The sequence below is a fragment of the Rutilus rutilus genome (genome assembly GCF_951802725.1).
Source record: "Rutilus rutilus genome assembly, chromosome: 7".
Classification (NCBI taxonomy): Eukaryota; Metazoa; Chordata; class Actinopteri; order Cypriniformes; family Leuciscidae; genus Rutilus; species Rutilus rutilus.
Window position 1 is genome coordinate 17,005,411 of NC_140221.1, and position 18,054 is coordinate 17,023,464.

The 18,054-nt window shown below is 37.5% G+C and overlaps 1 protein-coding gene across 2 annotated transcripts; it reads left to right on the forward strand.

The window, feature by feature from the left end:
* The first annotated feature begins 1,319 nt into the window (after positions 1-1,319).
* Positions 1,320-11,364, forward strand: lhfpl2b (LHFPL tetraspan subfamily member 2b). 2 transcript variants are annotated; one of them, XM_084414648.1, is made up of 4 exons: positions 1,320-1,534; positions 1,608-1,757; positions 6,058-6,655; positions 10,628-11,364. In XM_084414648.1, the coding sequence occupies exons 3-4, from the start codon at positions 6,247-6,249 to the stop codon at positions 10,882-10,884; spliced, it is 666 nt and encodes a 221-aa protein (XP_084270774.1). In that variant the 5' UTR covers positions 1,320-1,534; positions 1,608-1,757; positions 6,058-6,246; the 3' UTR covers positions 10,885-11,364. The 2 variants fall into 2 exon arrangements, with proteins under 2 accessions (XP_084270774.1, XP_084270773.1); XM_084414647.1 differs by having other exon boundaries at positions 1,418-1,757.
* Positions 11,365-18,054: the final 6,690 nt, after the last annotated feature.

Sequence of the window (18,054 nt, forward strand, 5' to 3'; positions counted from 1 at the left end):
ATTCAGCTGTACACAGTATTAAAGCATCTGTTAGTCTGGACTTTGTTCGAGAACAGTGTGTACTGTCATGGCTTTTTTTTTTTTTTACACACTTTATACACAGTATTATATCCCACACTCGTCACCTTGACTCACTTACAGTAAAAGACACAATAGAGCTCTCTAGAGTTGACACAGAAGTACTACAACATGCTTTTGTTAATTCATACTTCAATAGGCCCATTGTCCTTTTATGGAATCTTATTAATAAAATGGCCTCAAAATATTAATATTTAAATATTACAGATTGATAATATTTTGTATAATTGTATAACTGCAGCTGGACGTTTAAAAAAATCTTTAGACTTTATTATGTCACAAGGGTTGATTTGTAATATATTAAAAATAATAAATAAAGGTTTTTCTTTCTTTTTGTTATATGAAGATACTTAATTATTTTCAAAAGCCCTTTTTCTATGTTATTGCCTCACCACATTGACCTAGACACAGACTTAAACTATTAAAATCCCTTATATATATATATATATATACATGATTTTTTAATTTGTATTTGTGTATTTTTTATTTGTATTGTTTTATTTTATTTATTATAAAAATTATTACTACTATTATGAACTCAACAAAGACTGGAATACATAAACGTTTTCAGTAGGCCTATTTATTGTGTAAAATTATTTAAATTGTCTGTCCCGCAGTTGCAGCAACATATAGCACCACAACAAACATTTTAATCATTGCATTTGTAAAGTAAGGGAACCAAGCAGTTTTCTCCATGATTATTATTTTTTCCTTCAAAAGTAAGCCTTGTTTAGTAAGAAACACTGACGATATTGAGATGAAATATGTAAAAAAAAAAAAAAAAAAAAAAAAAAAAAATCTAAGTAGCCTATTTAGAATACTTTTTATGTATCATTTTCATGTAGGCTGTAATTTTGTGAAAAAATGTGAAAAGACTATTTAATTGTGAATTTAAAAGGATGTTGGACATTCCAAAATATTTTTAAAACATAATTTCCTCCAAAGAATGCTATTGAATCCAATATTTGAGATAAGTGGCGAGATGAGTGGTAGATGATGCTGGTATAGAAATGTTCATGACAGAAAATGTTTCAGAATAAGTTTGTCATAGACTGACGAGTTCTCAGGTGATGAAATATATAGGCTACAATGTTGGATATTGTGGACAAATTAAACAAAATTTGTGAGAGTGTAAAGGTGTTTTAAAAGAGTCCCAGGGCCAAAAGCATCCAGCTGTAAAAATGTGTCTTTCCATCCCACCACCCCATAAATGCACGGTGTCTCTTAAAATATCTCGAACTGATATAGTTAATCAGATTCTCCAGACAAATGTAAACATCTTCAGCAAAGAAAACGACGATACATCATAAAAAATGTCAGTGAGCTGTGCTCTCATCTCTACCTATAGGCGCATAGGCGCATTCCGAGCAATAAAAACTTCCCGAGGGGCTGCAGTAAAGGAGGCGGTGTAGAAACAACGAGAAAGTAGCTGAAGTGGGCAAGAACTGACATTAATGTGAGATTAACACCGAATTTGGATCCGTGAACTTTAAACAATGGAATATTGTATGATTTTCCATGTATTCCAGTCTCCAGAGGTTTGATTGTGAAGCTGCATGTTTCTTCTGTGGCTCTTCCCTTCTGGCTCGTGTCGTGTAGCGTCAGAACAGAAGAGATCCGCCAACATCAGGAAGTTAAAGACTAATCAGCGAACTGCCCGTTAATTCACCAATGTTAAGGTAAGGGGTATACAAACATTTTATGTTTGTCTTTCGGACAGCGTGTTATTGTTCTCAATTCAATTGTGTCGCATCTTGGTTTTGACATCGTCGAAAATCACGCCGAACAAAAGAGATCATTTACTTTTAGCTGTAGTGGTGGGATGGTCCAACTTTACTAAAGCATTCAGAGAAACAGAACAAGCGAAGAGAGATGTGAACGAGAGGAATTTACTGCCTCTCATAGTCTCTTAAATATCAATAAAACTGCTTTCTGAATTTGTGCTTTTAGGCAAACTTTGGTTAACCGTGACTGTGTTCAATGTTTGGAGGTATGAGAAGATCTTCTCGACAATAACACGAGACACCGGTAGACTTTTTAAGATTTCAGATTAAATTAAGTTATCAAAGGTGGCTTGACCGGCTTCTAACCAAACAGTACAATAAAACAAATATGGTTTTCTGAACATGACACTTTGGTAATACCATGTTTTATATGTACAATAGCACACAATGTTTTTGGGATAAATATTTCACCAACCAAAAAGTAGCCTACCATGGGATTATTGTGGTTTTTGGGTATGGTAACATGACAATACCATTATGTTTTTGGACATGTACCATTTGTTGATGTACCATACCAATGTATATGCACCATTATACCACCGATTGATGTACCGGATTCACTGTATTATGGGAGTTCTACAATAAAAGTATGAGAATCTGCCAATGAAAACACCATATTGATAAAGTAGAGGATAGCCAGTAACTAATTACATAGGTTGAATAGGGTGAAGGTTTTTGATGATGAATACAGTGAAGGATGTCAGCTTTGGAACTGTTTTGAAGGCAGCATTTGGTCAAATAGCCATTTGAAACTCCATTGAGCCATTGAAAGTCTGTCACCGTTTCTAGGGACTTGGTTCCATCTTCATTCAGAGGTAGAGAACCTCTTCATCCCTTTTCAGGACCATGTTAATTCCCCAGCAGGAGAGCCTTTGTGTCCACATCTCACAGCAACAGGCTCTGACATTCTTCAGGCCCCTTAAGAATCCATGGCACTTTCCTATTTGGTTTGCCGTCTCCTTTTTTGGGGAAATCATGCGGTGTGAGTGTGATTAAATTAAGCTTGAGCTCATTCTTTGTGTTTCTTAGATCTGTACATTTTTGGCCATTCAGGTAAACACTTGGGTAACTCACAATTCAGCTTGATAATCAAGCAATCATTCTTGAGGACTGAATACACAAGTCTATTGCAACAAAAAAAGCTGTATACAGAAGCTGTATACAAGAATTTGGAGATTCCCTGGGACAACAAGCTTTGACATGGTGTTGTGATTGCCTACCATTTAAATTTTAACTGATAAAACAGTGCTTGATGCGAAGTGAAAAGACTAACGTCTAACCTGACAAAATCATTCATTTATTAAATTCATATATCACCTGCCTGCCTTCACAGTACTGTCATTGAAGGCTTTAAGGAAACCCTTACCTGTCATCATGTACTCAGCCTCAGTTTACTTAGGAGTTTTTTTAAGTCTGAAATGTCATGCCTTTCTTGTGTTTAGATTAGGATTTCATTGAGAAGTAGAGTTTGTTCTTTCACATTCTTTATTTTACCATCTTACATGCCTGTGCAAACAGGCATTTGCTACTTACACAATCTTGTGGTATCACAGTAAGGACCTGTCATAACACAGACTAGGTGAAAGTTTCATATAGCTTGCAGCAATGTGCTGTGATAGTCAGTGTGAAATGACTCAAACACTTAAATGTAAATATACGATCTCATTTAATAAAAAAATGTAAGATTTTTAGAGAAAGTAGAAGAATGTTCACCCCTGTTCACAAAATTGACACTTTTTTATGGATTATTGCTGTATTTAATATAAATTATTTATCCGTGTACATCTTTATACTTGATTTAAATTTCCCCTCCCTCTTATAACAACATCTCTTTTCTTCTCTGATGACGTGTTTATTGGTGTGAGGGTTAGGACAACCTGTAACTCACATGAGATTACAACAATAGCAAACCACATTTATCCAATCAATTCCCGATAGGGCTGAGTGAAATGGCAAATAAATAAATAAATATATATATATATATATATATATATATATATATATATATATATATATATATATATATATATCAGTCAATATCGATATTATCATGATAAATGTTAAATCTTTATTTCTATCTAGTTTGAAGGCAGATTTTTGCTCCTTAGTGAAAGTTGTAGAAGCCATGACTTTGTGGTTTTCTCATCAAAACACGATAAACACTTGCCAAACATGTGAGCAATTGATATTACATATTTTTGTCTTTTGACAATAGCAGTAGCTTAAGTTGGGATGCAGATGTACATTTATGTTCATAAAAAATACTGTAAAAATTGTAATAATCTTTATTGGGTAAAATTATAATATTCTGACTTTATGAGACATTTAGCCTAGTATAAAACAAATGCACAGAAACTGCTATAGTGATTTGTGGATTGAAAAGCCCACTATGTTTTCAGCGTAAGTGTTGTTGATGGTGTCAGCGCTGTTTCCTCTGGCTTTATAGTTTAAATCACGAGGCATTTGATTTATGGTTTGAATGGGACAACTCTGCACCAAACTCCAGCGCTTTTCACTGGATATCTCAGTGGTCTTTAGTGGTCACATGACTCATGGCAAATTGTATTGGCACCAGTGCGACAGTCTGCAACAGGCATACACATACATTGTGCATAAACATTTTATCGAACATTTATCAAATTTTATTATAATTTTGTCAAGGAACATTATATCGCAATAATTAGTTATCATTTTATCATCCAGCCCTAATTCCCGATGGATAAAATCAAGTCCTGCCCTACATTTTATTATGCCCTACTTATTCAAGAAGCTGTTTTACTCAAATATACATCACAATAAGGAAGAATTTTCCATTTAGGGGTGGGCGATCTTCCCAAAATTTCACATCACAAGCTTATAACAAACAATCACGATCTATGATCTGAATCGCGATCTTCTCAATTTTGGGATGTACTATCAAGAATATCCAGACTGGAACAGTTGTCAAAATAGTTATTCAATTCTGAGTTAAACTTTAAAACACTGCGTAGTCTTCACTGTTTAAATTAAATATAGCCTACATTGATTCTTATTAAAACTACTTAAGTTATTCAGTCAAGAGCAGTGAGTGATTTTGTCTTTGTCTTTTGTTTAACATTAATGACACAGATATCAGCAGGTATTTGCATTAGGCTTTAAGTCCGAATACATGGATCTAATACAATGACACACATCTGATTTCTTTCCCCAACTATTTATTTACTTAAGACATAACTGACTGTCTTTATGTAAATACTCGCCAAGATGGACATTTTACATGTTTTTGTGTATATCTGACCATTTATGTGCGCGCCTGAAACTCCAAGTATACTTTGCTCGACCGTGTTCAGCTCCATTTCACAACGCGCACAGAGAGATTGGGGATCAGTCTCTTTCGCAATTTGACGGATTGACGGATGAACGGCATGCGGTTCAGTGGTCATTGTATCTTGATTATCACGTTTTCAAAACCAAAACTAAAATTTGATTCATCGCACATCCCTACTGCTGTTGAATTGTTTTTCTAATGCATCACCACGCATGAAAGACACATGATTGAGACACATGATACAATTTGGCCAGTCAGCACAGTCATCTAGGCAGTCATTGCTGTATTTTAACATTATTGCGAGGACATAAAAGATCATGATCTCTACTATTCGCTTAGAAGAAGATCATGGACATCTTCAAGATTGATCATGATATAGAATCGTCAGATCGCCCACCCCTACTTCCATTTCATGCCGACTTAATGCAGCGTTTCTCAATACTGTGTTGTTTATGGCTCCAACATGTCTTCCACCTCAGTTTCAGTCCTCACAGTTTCACTCCTAAACTTCTCCCTTGCAGTAGGGTGATTGCTTTTTTTCACTTTAAACAATTCATTAAAAAATAAAAAAACACTTTAAAAGAATAATTGTTCATGAGTTATGAAAAAAACACACCCAGGATGTTAGGTTGAAAATTTGACCTAACCCAGCTGGGTAAAAACAACCAAGTGCTGGGTTGCCAAAATGGCCCAATTTATAGTTTTTAATAATTTTTTAGAGTGTGCTGTGTGCAAGATTTTACAGAGAGAGCTTTATGTATTCAAAACCACATTTCCTTGTTTCTGTTCCAGAGGTCAGTGTGCTGCTGATTCAGAGCTCTTGAGCAATGTAGATTTATGGTCTTGATTATAACTTTCTAAACAAATGTTCCTTATTTCTCTTCATAGATTTGTTAATTCTGTGTCAGTACATGGATACTTTCCAGATGGTTCAAGTTCTCAGGAGTTGCAGTTTGAAGAGATATGGGGCTGATTTAGCTGTGATGATAACACCAATGGCCCTTCACTGACGTGCTGCTTGACCTCAACAGAGAAGAAAGCGTTTCCTCTCAAGTGCCGGCATCAAGGTTCTGCAGAATGTGTCACGTCATAGTCACATGCCGCTCTATGTTATGGACCTTGATGAGCATTGTGGTGGCATTTGCCGAACTGGTGGCATTTATGAGCGCTGAATGGCTCGTGGGAAATCCAGATGGTTCTGAATTCAACTTCACCATCACCGCTTCTCAACGCAGCGACCAGCGCACCCTGGGTATATATAACCGCTGCATCAAGATGGCACAGCAGAAGGTGGTCCAGTGTGGGCCCTACGCCACAGACTTTATGGAAATAGCCAGTGGCTTCTGGCAGGCAACTGTTATATTTCTAGTCATCGGAATCTTCCTCCTGTCTGTTGTGGGCATCCTTTCGGTTTTCAGCATGTGCTTCCAGAGTATCTTGAAGAAGAGCATATTCAACGTGTGTGGCCTGCTTCAGGGAATAGCAGGTAAGATGAGAAAGTATACAGAAGCACTGCTTTCCTAGATTCTTGGCAGTCTTTTGTGGTGGCCATCTTTAGCTTAAAACCACAATCAATTAAACAGAAAATTAGGGAGTGTGTTTAAGTGAGACACTCAAGTTACCCCACAGAATGCTCTGAACTCACAGATTCAAGGGTTTGACATTCCTCTGGTGACCTCAAAGACCATGCTATCTAATTATGAGCTTCAGGACTCTCATCATCCTATTACAGAAAAGACAGTCTAAATATTACGGCATTGGAAATGTTACTTCAGTGTCTCTCTGGTGTCTCCAATATGTTTATAAAACCTTGTTAAGCTTGTCCTATTTCTGATTTAAATCTCCACCATACAGAGGCACAATGTTTGAAAATCTCAAACATTTTAAACATAAGTGTGTCTTTCTTACTTGCAACCAAATAAATGTATAAAAGCCTTAAGAAAAATATATACATTCTTCTTTTAGTTTAAAAAATAAGAAAATGGTAGTTGATTATATTCTTAAAGGGATAGTTCACCCAAAAATGAAAATTCTGTCATTAATTACTCAACCTTATGTCATTCCAAACCTGTAAGACTTTCATTCATCTTTGGAACACAAATGAAGATCTTTTTGATGAAATCTGAGAGCTTTCTGTCCCTCCACTGACAGCTATGCAACTACCACTTTGACGCTTCAAAAAGTTCATGAACACATCGTAAAACTAATCCATATAAATTGAATGGTTTAGTCCAAATTTTCTGAAGAGACTCGATCTCGTTATTATGAACAGATTAAATTTAGGATTTATTCCCATTTAAACATTCATCAGCGAACATAAACAGAAGCTCAACCGAACCTGCTTGATGTGCGAGAACAAACCTCACTGGTTCTTGAGGAAGCTCAAACGTGCTGCGTAACACGAAAATGAACCTCATTGGTTCTTGCGGGAGTTCAAACGTGCTGCGTTACATGAGAATGAACCTCATTGGTTCTTGCAGAAGCTCAAACATGCTGCGTAACACAAGAATGAACCTCATTGGTTCTTGCGGGAGTTCAAACGTGCTGCGTTACACGAGAATGAACCTCATTGGTTCTTGCAGAAGCTCAAACATGCTGCGTAACACAAGAATGAACCTCATTGGTTCTTGCGGGAGCTCAAACGTGCTGCGTTACATGAGAATGAACCTCATTGGTTCTTGCAGAAGCTCAAACGTGCTGCGTAACACGAGAATGAACCTCATTGGTTCTCGCACATCAAACGAACATCCTTGAGCTTCAGTTTACCACAACTGATGTGATGTGTGAGTTGATGAATTTTTAAATGTAAATAAAAGTCTATATATAAAGCTGTTCATCATATAAAGCAATTAAATCGATCGAAAATTTGGACTAAACCGCTCAATTCATATGGTGTGGCAAGCAGGACGAGGTCGAGAGCTGTGATTGCTAATGAACGCCACACGTTTCATATCTATCAAGGAGGAGATCCAGATGCATAAAAGGAGGGGTGACGACAGTGAAGGACAAGAGAGGACCAGGCCTGGTCTATTTTACATTATGTTTTGTTTGTGTGCGGCAGTCTATTTATTTTATAATTAAAGTATGGTCTTAAATGTTCGCCAGTTCCCGCCTCCTTCTTCCCTAATCAACATACATTTGTTACAATTAGTTTTACTATCTCTTTGAACTTTTTGAAGCGTCAAAGTGGTAGTTGCGTAGCTGTCTATGAAGGGACAGAAAGCTCTCAGATTTCATCAAAAAGATCTTTATTTGTGTTCCGAAGATGAACGAAAATCTTACGGGTTTGGAATGACATGAGGGTGAGTAATTAATGACAGAACTATCCTTTTAAAGTCGCAATGAAACAGAAGTAGGGACAGATCTTTGCCTCTGTATTTTGATGTACAAGGGGGTGTAATGGATTATCAAAGTAGAAAACATAGGGTGGGGACTTGATTCTTTCCTTTGGCTGTTATCGGATTTTGAGATGTGGGATTTGCTTGCTAAAATAAATCCGCTCTTACAGCAAGTTGGATGGATGAGTTTAAGCCGACTAAATAATTGGAGAATTCCGGCATTTGTCACTAGAGAGAAGTCTGATGACATTCTGATTAAAAGATATGAGGTAAATAAAATAAAAATGAAACATGCATGAATGAATCATTCACAATCTATTGCATGGATTTAGAAAAAAAATCTAGAAATTATTTTCATTTCATGCCGGCTTGAATGCTTTGTGAATACAGCCCTAGGAATCCAACCTCCTTTTGTTACCATTTCTCAAACCAGCTCAAAGGAACAGAGCTGTAATGTTTATTGTGGCAGGGCACTCTGAGTCACAATACCAACAGATCAGTCTTGATAATGCACCTTACTTGCAGTCATGTCTGGAAACACTAGAACAATAAAGTATTGCGGTACAATAAAAATATTGTGGTTCATTTTATTGAAGACCAAGACCAACAACAGGCACAAGCAAATTACATAGCTCGTGTATAATTTAATTGAAAGATTTACGACACGGTGATTGAGTAATTTGGGAATAGTGAGTGCGTGACTTCAGCATGACTTCAGAGACAGGATCTCACTTGCCTATTTAGAGTAAGATCACGGAATAAAATAGAGAAGTCCACAGTGACTGGCTCTGTTTGGTATGAAGATTAGATCAGCTAGAGTTCTTGCCTTGACTTTTAAACAGTACTTACAATTAAATCACAGAGTTTAAGGCAAATATCTATTTAAAGCATAATCGCATAGCTCATTAGAGGCACAAAATGACATTGAATTGAAATCGTGACTCATGGCTCACCCTTAGTTATTACAGGGAAAACGTTCATGTTGTAAAGATATTCTGATGATGTTATCACACGGTTCAAAAGGGCTACAGGGTTGTTGTCAGGACAAACAAGGCTAAATCTCAGTTTCTAGTTTTGTATGAGCATGTCTCTGAGGAAAGTTTAAACTTTAAAGAGAAAAATGAGGGTAGCATTCAGTTTTCAGTCCATAAATATATGTGTTTCACAGTTCATATGTGCTATGTTTAGGGGAACATAGGACTAATGTTAAATAAAAATAATGAAAATAAGAACAAATAATCAAAAACTACAACGAATAGCACAAATAAATACAATAGAGCAAAGATACAAATAAGATAAACAGTGCTTTTCAGGTTTTTCAGGTAGGTCTAACAGCATTTTACTGGTACAGAAATTGAATAAAGTGATACAATGTAATCAAATCACATTTATTTGTTGAAATAATAAAATTATATATAATTCAAGCAAGTGATCTATGAACAAACCCCTCTGTAAAAATTTGGTGAATTTTAGTGCTACCGAAGTGGAGATTAGATCAATGCATGCCTTATATGCGTTTTAATTGAAAGCAAACATATAAAAGTGTAATAAAATACACATGTAGTTGTGTATTTTGGTCACATGGTCTGAAAGAAGACTACCCAACCCAAAACCTAAAAATTGACCAGTGCATAGAAAAAGGGGGTTTTACTTTTGTCCACGTCTTGCCTTAATCATCATTCAAATTCTATGAGAATTGAGAAGTAGACACACCATGGACTTAACAATAATGACTGATTAATGATATTGAAATAACTTTCAGAATTATTTTTTATGAAAGATAAAAACATTGCCAGTCAGAATCCAGCTCGAGCATTTAAGGTGGCAGCCAACATAACTGCATACACACACTTACAAAACGTAATACATTATATTATATTATAGTTGTCAATTTTGATGTAAGCGGACTGTTGAAATGAATTATTAAATCTATCCTTCTTTAAAATGTGACAACATCCTAGTATTGTACTGGCGAGAACATCACTCCTATTTTCTTTGGAAAATGTAAAAGTGTAGGTTTTCATGCCATTATTAGACATTCATGTAATGGATGTGTTTCTATTTGTTTGTTTGAAGTGGTTGTCTTTGTAATTACAGCATTCCCGCTCTCCTCTTTGCAGGTCTATTCCTCATTCTAGGTCTGATGCTCTATCCTGCAGGCTGGGGCTCTAAGAAGGTGGTTGACTACTGTGGCCAGGATGCTTCGCCATACAAAGTGGGCTTGTGTTCTCTGGGCTGGGCCTTCTACACAGCCATAGGAGGCACTGTTCTCACTTTTCTCTGTGCCATGTTTTCAGCCCAGGCTGAGATCGCCACCTCCAACGACAAGGTGCAGGATGAGATTGAAGAGGGACGGAGTCTCATTTGTGTGCTGTGAGCCAAAACCACTCAAATGAAAGAGAAACATTTGTGTTCCATGTTTACTGCTTGAAATTACTGTTGCATAAATGGGAATGTAGTTCAGACCTTCTGTCGGTCTGCTGAACAAAGACTTTACAAATGTATTTGCTTTTGCTTTCTTACTCTTATCTCATCCTATCGCTGTATCGCCATAGCAAAATATACGAATCGCTAATTATTCCTTGGAAAAATAACTAAACTAAAACTTTTTAAACTAACAAATGCATTTTTTAACATTGTGTTTATAAGCAAATGCATTTTATCAGTATTTTGATTGTTACTCAATTTTACTTGAGATTTTTTTTTAAATAATGGATGGAACAATACTGTAAGCAATTTTGTTTATGGAACAATATACTGAAAATAAGTGTAGTCTTTGAATGATATCTGAAATAACTGCCCTGTATCTGTGATCTCTTTAAACTGTAAAATAAAAATGGATTCTTTGTTTAACCAATCAGAAGGCGATTGATGTGCTTTCTGGAATAGCATGATCCTGCAATATAGGGCCGCCACCAGAGTCTTTTGGCGCTTTTCCACTGTGTGGTGCGACTCGGGCTCACTTTACTTTGGCTCAGTTTGCAGTTTAGTACCGCTTGCGATTATAGACTTATTGTTATAGTTGCGCCGCCATCTCGTCGACTTACCACGATACTGCCATTTCTTTTGACGCTGGTAGTAACGATTCTCTCTGACCAATCAAGAGATCTGCAGTGTTTGCACGTCACATTTTAGTATCGATACCATAGACTGTAAAAAAATATGGACATAGTGTCCGTGACATCACCCGTAGGTTTCTGAAGAGCATTTTTGAAGCCTAAAGTGGGCGGAACCGGCCGTCGCCATCTTGGCAGTGCGTCACTGCGTGTCATTCCCGGGTAACTGAAAATGGGCAAAAGAGGCGGGACGTGAGTGGAGCTGAGGTGCCTGGTTGCTGAAACCAAGCCTGCCTAGCTCAACGTGATCAAGTTGTCTATACATGAGTATCAGTCACGTGACCTCTTACATCATCCGCTCTTTTTCCAGTTGACTGCCGCCATCTTGAGTACCTACCTAGTACCAGAGCCCGTCTACGGACATTCTCTGCTAGTACTGTCTATGGTACTGACAAGCATTAACTAGCTAGCTTGCTATATTTACAGCTTCGTACGGATACAGTAAATGGTTACGAAAGACAACATTTCACACCTCGACTGCCATGAAAAGAAATGCTACTTTCAAAAAATAATATCGTTAGGGTGTGATCCCTGCGTGATACCTGATGCGTACTTCCAGCCTCTGTCTGCTGCTACCGAACTACCAATCCTGGCATTCAATGATATTATATGTTGATCCAACTATTTTAAGTGTGTATTTAAATGGTCCAGGGGCAGAACTTTTGCCAAGCGTGTCAGAGGTTCTGGGTTCTAATCCGCACTCATATCGTTTTTTTTTTAGTTTTTTTATCAAAACCGATTATGTTTATCAGTGGTTGTATATCAGGCAAGGACACGTTTGTGTGCAGTTAGAGAGTCTCTCCACATTGAAGCGCGCGTCCGAGTGAAGACTGTGCGCGAGCCACAAACAAACACAGTATCCGCGCCACTGATCGCAGCGGCAACGAGCACTTTGATCACTTGATTTCAGAAACAACACATTTCAGCGCTAGCTCGCCTCTTATTTAACAAACGAACGAAATGAATGCTCTGCTAGTTAACTGGAGATGTTTTGTTTATTTGTATTGGTGGTACATTCGTGCCACGAGATGTTTCAAAAGTGGTGGGGACATGTCCCACCCGCAAATTACGGCGTCTTTTTTCGTCCTGAGGTAGCCTGTAAAAGGATATTTTGGGGGCTCCTTTTTTGTTGTTGCACCCCACCGCACAACACATTGAAGGCATAGCTAGCTAGTTCCTTTGCGACTGACGTGAATCAGGTACTCAAGATGGCGGCAGACAAGTTTTAGAAGTGAGTGACGTCAGTGAGGAGACGTTGGTGACATCATCTGATAGATATTGGCGGTATTTTGAAGATATTTTGAACTGATTTGAACGTTTCCAGCTTACTTTTGAGATAAATAACTAGGCTATTTAATTATATGTTATTAAGTTGGCTTGAAAAAGCCAACATACTGATATTGTATTTAAGCTTATTATTATTATTCTTAGCCAAAATTTCTCCACGCTACTCCTCCTAAACTGTTCAAGCTACAACCACTAAACTCAGACTAAACCTTCAAACTGTTCTGACTCGAGTTGCTTGCTCTTTTCAGACCGATCAGACTAACCTAAAATTGCTGATCAAAAATTGGAAAAATCCCATAGACTTTCATTGCGGAATGTACAAATTGAGCCAAGACTAGCTGCTATTTAAACTTCAACTGTATAAATTTAAATTTTGACAGTTGGAGAGGCTCATTAGACTCCATCAGCTGCCATTCTATGTACTATTTCTAATTTATTGAGACTCATTTAAGATTTCTTTCTTTCTCTCTTTCTTTCTTGCTTTCTTCCTAACTTATCTATCTATCTATCTATCTATCTATCTATCTATCTATCTATCTATCTATCTATCTATCTATCTATCTATCTATCTATCTATCTATCTATCTATCTATCTATCTATCTATCTATCTATCTATCTATCTATCTATCTTATATTTCTTTCTTTCTTTCTAACTCCAAACTAAACTCAAATTTTGACAGTTGAAGAGGCTAATTAGACTCCATTAGCTGCCATTCTATGTAGGCTACAATTTCTAATTCATTGAGACTCATTTAAGCTTTCTTTCTTTCTTTCTTGCTCTCTTTTTCTTTCTTTCTTTCTTTCTTTCTTTCTTTCTTTCTTTCTTTCTTTCTTTCTTTCTTTCTTTCTTTCTTTCTTTCTTTCTTTCTTTCTTTCTTTCTTTCTTCCTTATCTATCTATCTATCTATCTATCTATCTATCTATCTATCTATCTATCTATCTATCTATCTATCTATCTATCTATCTATCTATCTATCTATCTATCTATCTATCTATCTATCTATCTATCTATCTATCTATCTATCTATCTATCTATCTATCTATCTATCTATCTATCTATCTATCTATCTATCTATCTATCTATCTATCTATCTATCTATCTATCTATCTATCTATCTAATCTATCTATCAGACTTATTTAGCTGCCATTCTATGTAGCCTACTATTTCTAATCCAGCGAGACTCATTTTCCATTCTATCTACCGGTAATATTTCTAATCTATCTATCTCATAACAACCACCCAGAACACAATGGCAACCACCTAGCAACCACCCAGAACAATTATTTGATCATTTGATAGTTTTTCATGTGACGGCAACAAAATATTTTTAATTGTTATAAAAGGATCGAGAAAGACAAAATCAAGTAATACTTCAAACTACTTTAAACTTCTCGTCCAAACTTTTCCAAGCCAACTTGTCTCGACGAACTTTCGCATCTAGTTGGTATTATTCTACACAAGGTTTAAAACGCTGTAGCACTTTTAATACATGTGGTAACGTTCATTTGCAACACTAGATGACTAACTAAACTTTATAAACGTAAACAGTTGTCATGAGTCAGAATTAACGTCATTCGTTGCTTAATAACTTGCATCTCAAACAAACAATTTGAAGCAAATCAACTAAAATCAATTAACGTTAACCCAAATTTATGAGTGTGTATTTGGATGTCTCCTAATTATAACGTTAGGCCTACTTGTCATAACGTTAATTATATAATGTTATCACCACTTTACATAGTTAGCGTATAGCTTACGTTAAATATTGTAGCGTTAATTCCCCAGACTATGCTGATTCATTACTAATCCCAAAGGTCGTAATAAATGTATTTTAGCTTAAAAAAGGTGGTGGACATCACAGTCCTCATTCTGTTCCGTTGTAGCCATACTGTCTATTCTTGAGTAGCCTAATTACAGGCCTATCTCCTTCACATATTTCTGAGAACATGTCAACAATTAAAACAAACTTCCAATATAGTCTGTGTTGGTAAATGTTTCGCTATTTATGAAATGCAGGCGTAACATAGGCTATTTGACAACGTTTCAGACTGTTTTATATGGTTTCAGCCTACAGGTAATCACAGTCTGTCGGATTCTGGAGTGTAATGTTTTAACAAAAATTATAAATAATAAATAAATTATTTGAAATAAAATTAATAAATGAAATGATATTCGAATTTCACTCACCAAAAAAAGGGTGCCCAGACTTCTTGGACGGTCTGTTAGAATTAACCCACTGCCAGCATATTATTATAATTGTGAAATAATACGGAAAAAAGCACAAACACAGCAGAGATGCCAAGTTTAGTGGCTGGAATTAATTATTATCATTATTACTACAGTCAATGGAATTAGCTGACAAACGGCTAATGACAACAGTGGCAATCCACCTGTCACTCAAGTGGCCACGCCCTTTATTATGCAGAAGTTTAAGGCTTAATATAATTTAAACGGATGAGTTATAAAAAATTCACTCCCCTCACAGTTTTCATGAAGGGCAGAATTAGCTGTATAGACCAAAACCACTTTTTGTACCAGGCTGTAAAAAAAAAAAATTCTGCTGTAAAGTTGGGCATTTTAACATGGGGGAGATCCAGATTTGTCTCCCTTTTGGAGCCTGTCTCTTGGAGCCTGTCTCTAGCGGCCAGTCGATGAATTGCAGTTTAAGTCACTTCCGTGTTGGCTTCAAGAGAAACCGCGGGAGGTTGCCGCCGCTTGATCGATACTGCTCGCTTGGAACCTCAACCGAGGTGGTACTAAAAAGTTCCAGGTACTAGGATCTGTACACAGGGGAAACCCTCAAAAAGGGAGCCGAACCGAGCTGTGGAAAAGCGCCATTTGAACCACATTTCTAGGACCCAAGTTATTTTTGTATGCACTTGCAGTTTATACTATTTTATAGCACTTACTGTTCAATTCTGTATTTAGGTTATTATTTTTCAGGCATGATTTACTGTTTTAATTATCTAGATTTATTCGATATATTCTCCTAACCAACCCCTAAATGGCCGACATGTTCTTACGTTAAAAATAAGGTGGAAAGATAATTAAAAAATGGTCTTTACACCTGTTTTTATTCAGGTTTAAATCAGGTCTCCTCTGATGGAGTAGAATTGGCTAGGTGGCACTGCCTCAAAAAACTAGGGTCCTGGTAATGCCATCCTAGAATAAAAAAAAAGGCGGTTGCTAACAAGTGGCTAAAGGGGATTAGAGAGGCTGTCGAGGAGATTAAACGTCATCACGCCGAACAGGTAAGCTCAGTATGCTTTTACAGCCTCATTGTGCTTATAATTGTACTCTTATAAAGTATTCTAACTCAGACTTTCTGGGGAAAAGTCTTAAAACTGAGATAAAAACTGAGTTGTTGGAGATGGTGACGTTGAAATCGTGGGACCGTGGTGTAGTTAACTTAGTTTTTCACTTCTGGTGACTGCATTTAGGCTTCAAAATTCATATAAGTTGTGTTCATCTGTGATAATCATTGTGATGGGCAAAATGTAAGTATCATAAACTTGTTGATCACAGAGCTTGTTTTTTGCAATAATCAAAAACTTGATGGGAAAAAATCATATTGGGTTTTTCCATATGTAACGGAGGCCAGCTAGTAGTTGCTGTGTGAGTAAACCTCACTCCTCTGATCTCAATAGACGCTTTAGCGAAAGATGCTAGAGGCTGCAGTCTTTAGCCTCCTTGTTAGAGTGCCTGACTCTCATGCCGGAGACCCGGGTTCGAAACCCGCACGGAGCGGGGTGTGAAGGACCCAGTAAGAGGGGTTACATTGGTGCCGTGACCCGGATGGGAGTGAGGTTTAGGGGGGTGAGTGTAACGGAGGCCAGCTAGTAGTTGCTGTGTGAGTAAACCTCACTCCTCTGATCTCAATAGACGCTCTAGCGAAAGATGCTAGAGGCTGCAGTCTTTAGCCTCCTTGTTAGAGTGCCTGACTCTCATGCCGGAGACCCGGGTTCGAGACCCGCACGGAGCGGGGTGTGAAGGACCCAGTGAGAGGGGTTACACATAGACAGTAAAAAAAATGGACACAGTTGAGAAAAGTGAAGTAAATTAGAAGCACTCACTTCCTGATGGCTGAGCGTACTGCGCAGACTCAAACTGAGCTTGACGACGTAGATGTGACGTGAGCAACCCGTCTGTCTTCTAGTAGCTGTGCCAAGAGAAATCTGAATCATTCCCTTCCGAAACTTGCAGAGACGGAGAGTGTGAGTAGGAGGTGTCCATGAGCTAGGAGCAGGAGAAACTTTTGCTAAGTATTCTGATGAATTATTTTGTCATTTTGCCTCCACGTCCCCCCAATTGCGCGCGAGCTTCTCCTCCTGTCCATACGGTAATCTCTCTACTGTGGGACAGAGAGTCGCGTGGTTATGACGCAATCGTTAGTCTATTTTTACAAAAACTGCTTCTACGGGGCCATAACATAAGCTACAAGGTAATGGAGCCTTTTATACATTTTCGTGTTTCTTTAGAAATAAATAATGGACAAATGGAGTCTTTAAACGCCTCAGATGTAAAGTTATTCGTTGTCAAAGTGATGCCAAAATGAATGGGAGTCAAAGGAATGCTAACAGCAGGTGATGGTCTGCTAATCAATGGCGGCGCCCGGGGAAGCTTCAGTGTTTTCTGAAACATTGGCCCCCTGGGTTTTTCTCGAAGGAACCAGTGTGATGCTAACTGCCGGTTGGCCTACAAAGTGACGTCATACCCGCACCACTCTATTATGCTGCGTTCACACATGTCATTCTACTCAAAGCTGTTCTCGTCCTTGGACATGCAATTATGCGTTTCTATGGCAACAGTATCATCAGCACCCAAATAGGTGTGTTCTACCTGAAGTGATGCTGTGCAGACCTACTGTATCTGTGTGTATGACATCAAAGTACCTTGAGAGTGATTGGAGAGAATCATTCTTGCTGTACTTTGATGTCATACACCGATCGGCCTGCGCAACGTCACTTCAAGTAGAACACATCTCGACCTGCAGCTGTCACGTGCTTCAAGTAGGAGCTCTCAGAAAATTCCCATGATACAAGTTGTAATTACGAGTTCTATAAAGATGTGAACGCTTATTAATAGTTGGAATCTCGTATTTAGCACATTGTGTTAACGCACCAATAAGGTGAACTTATAAG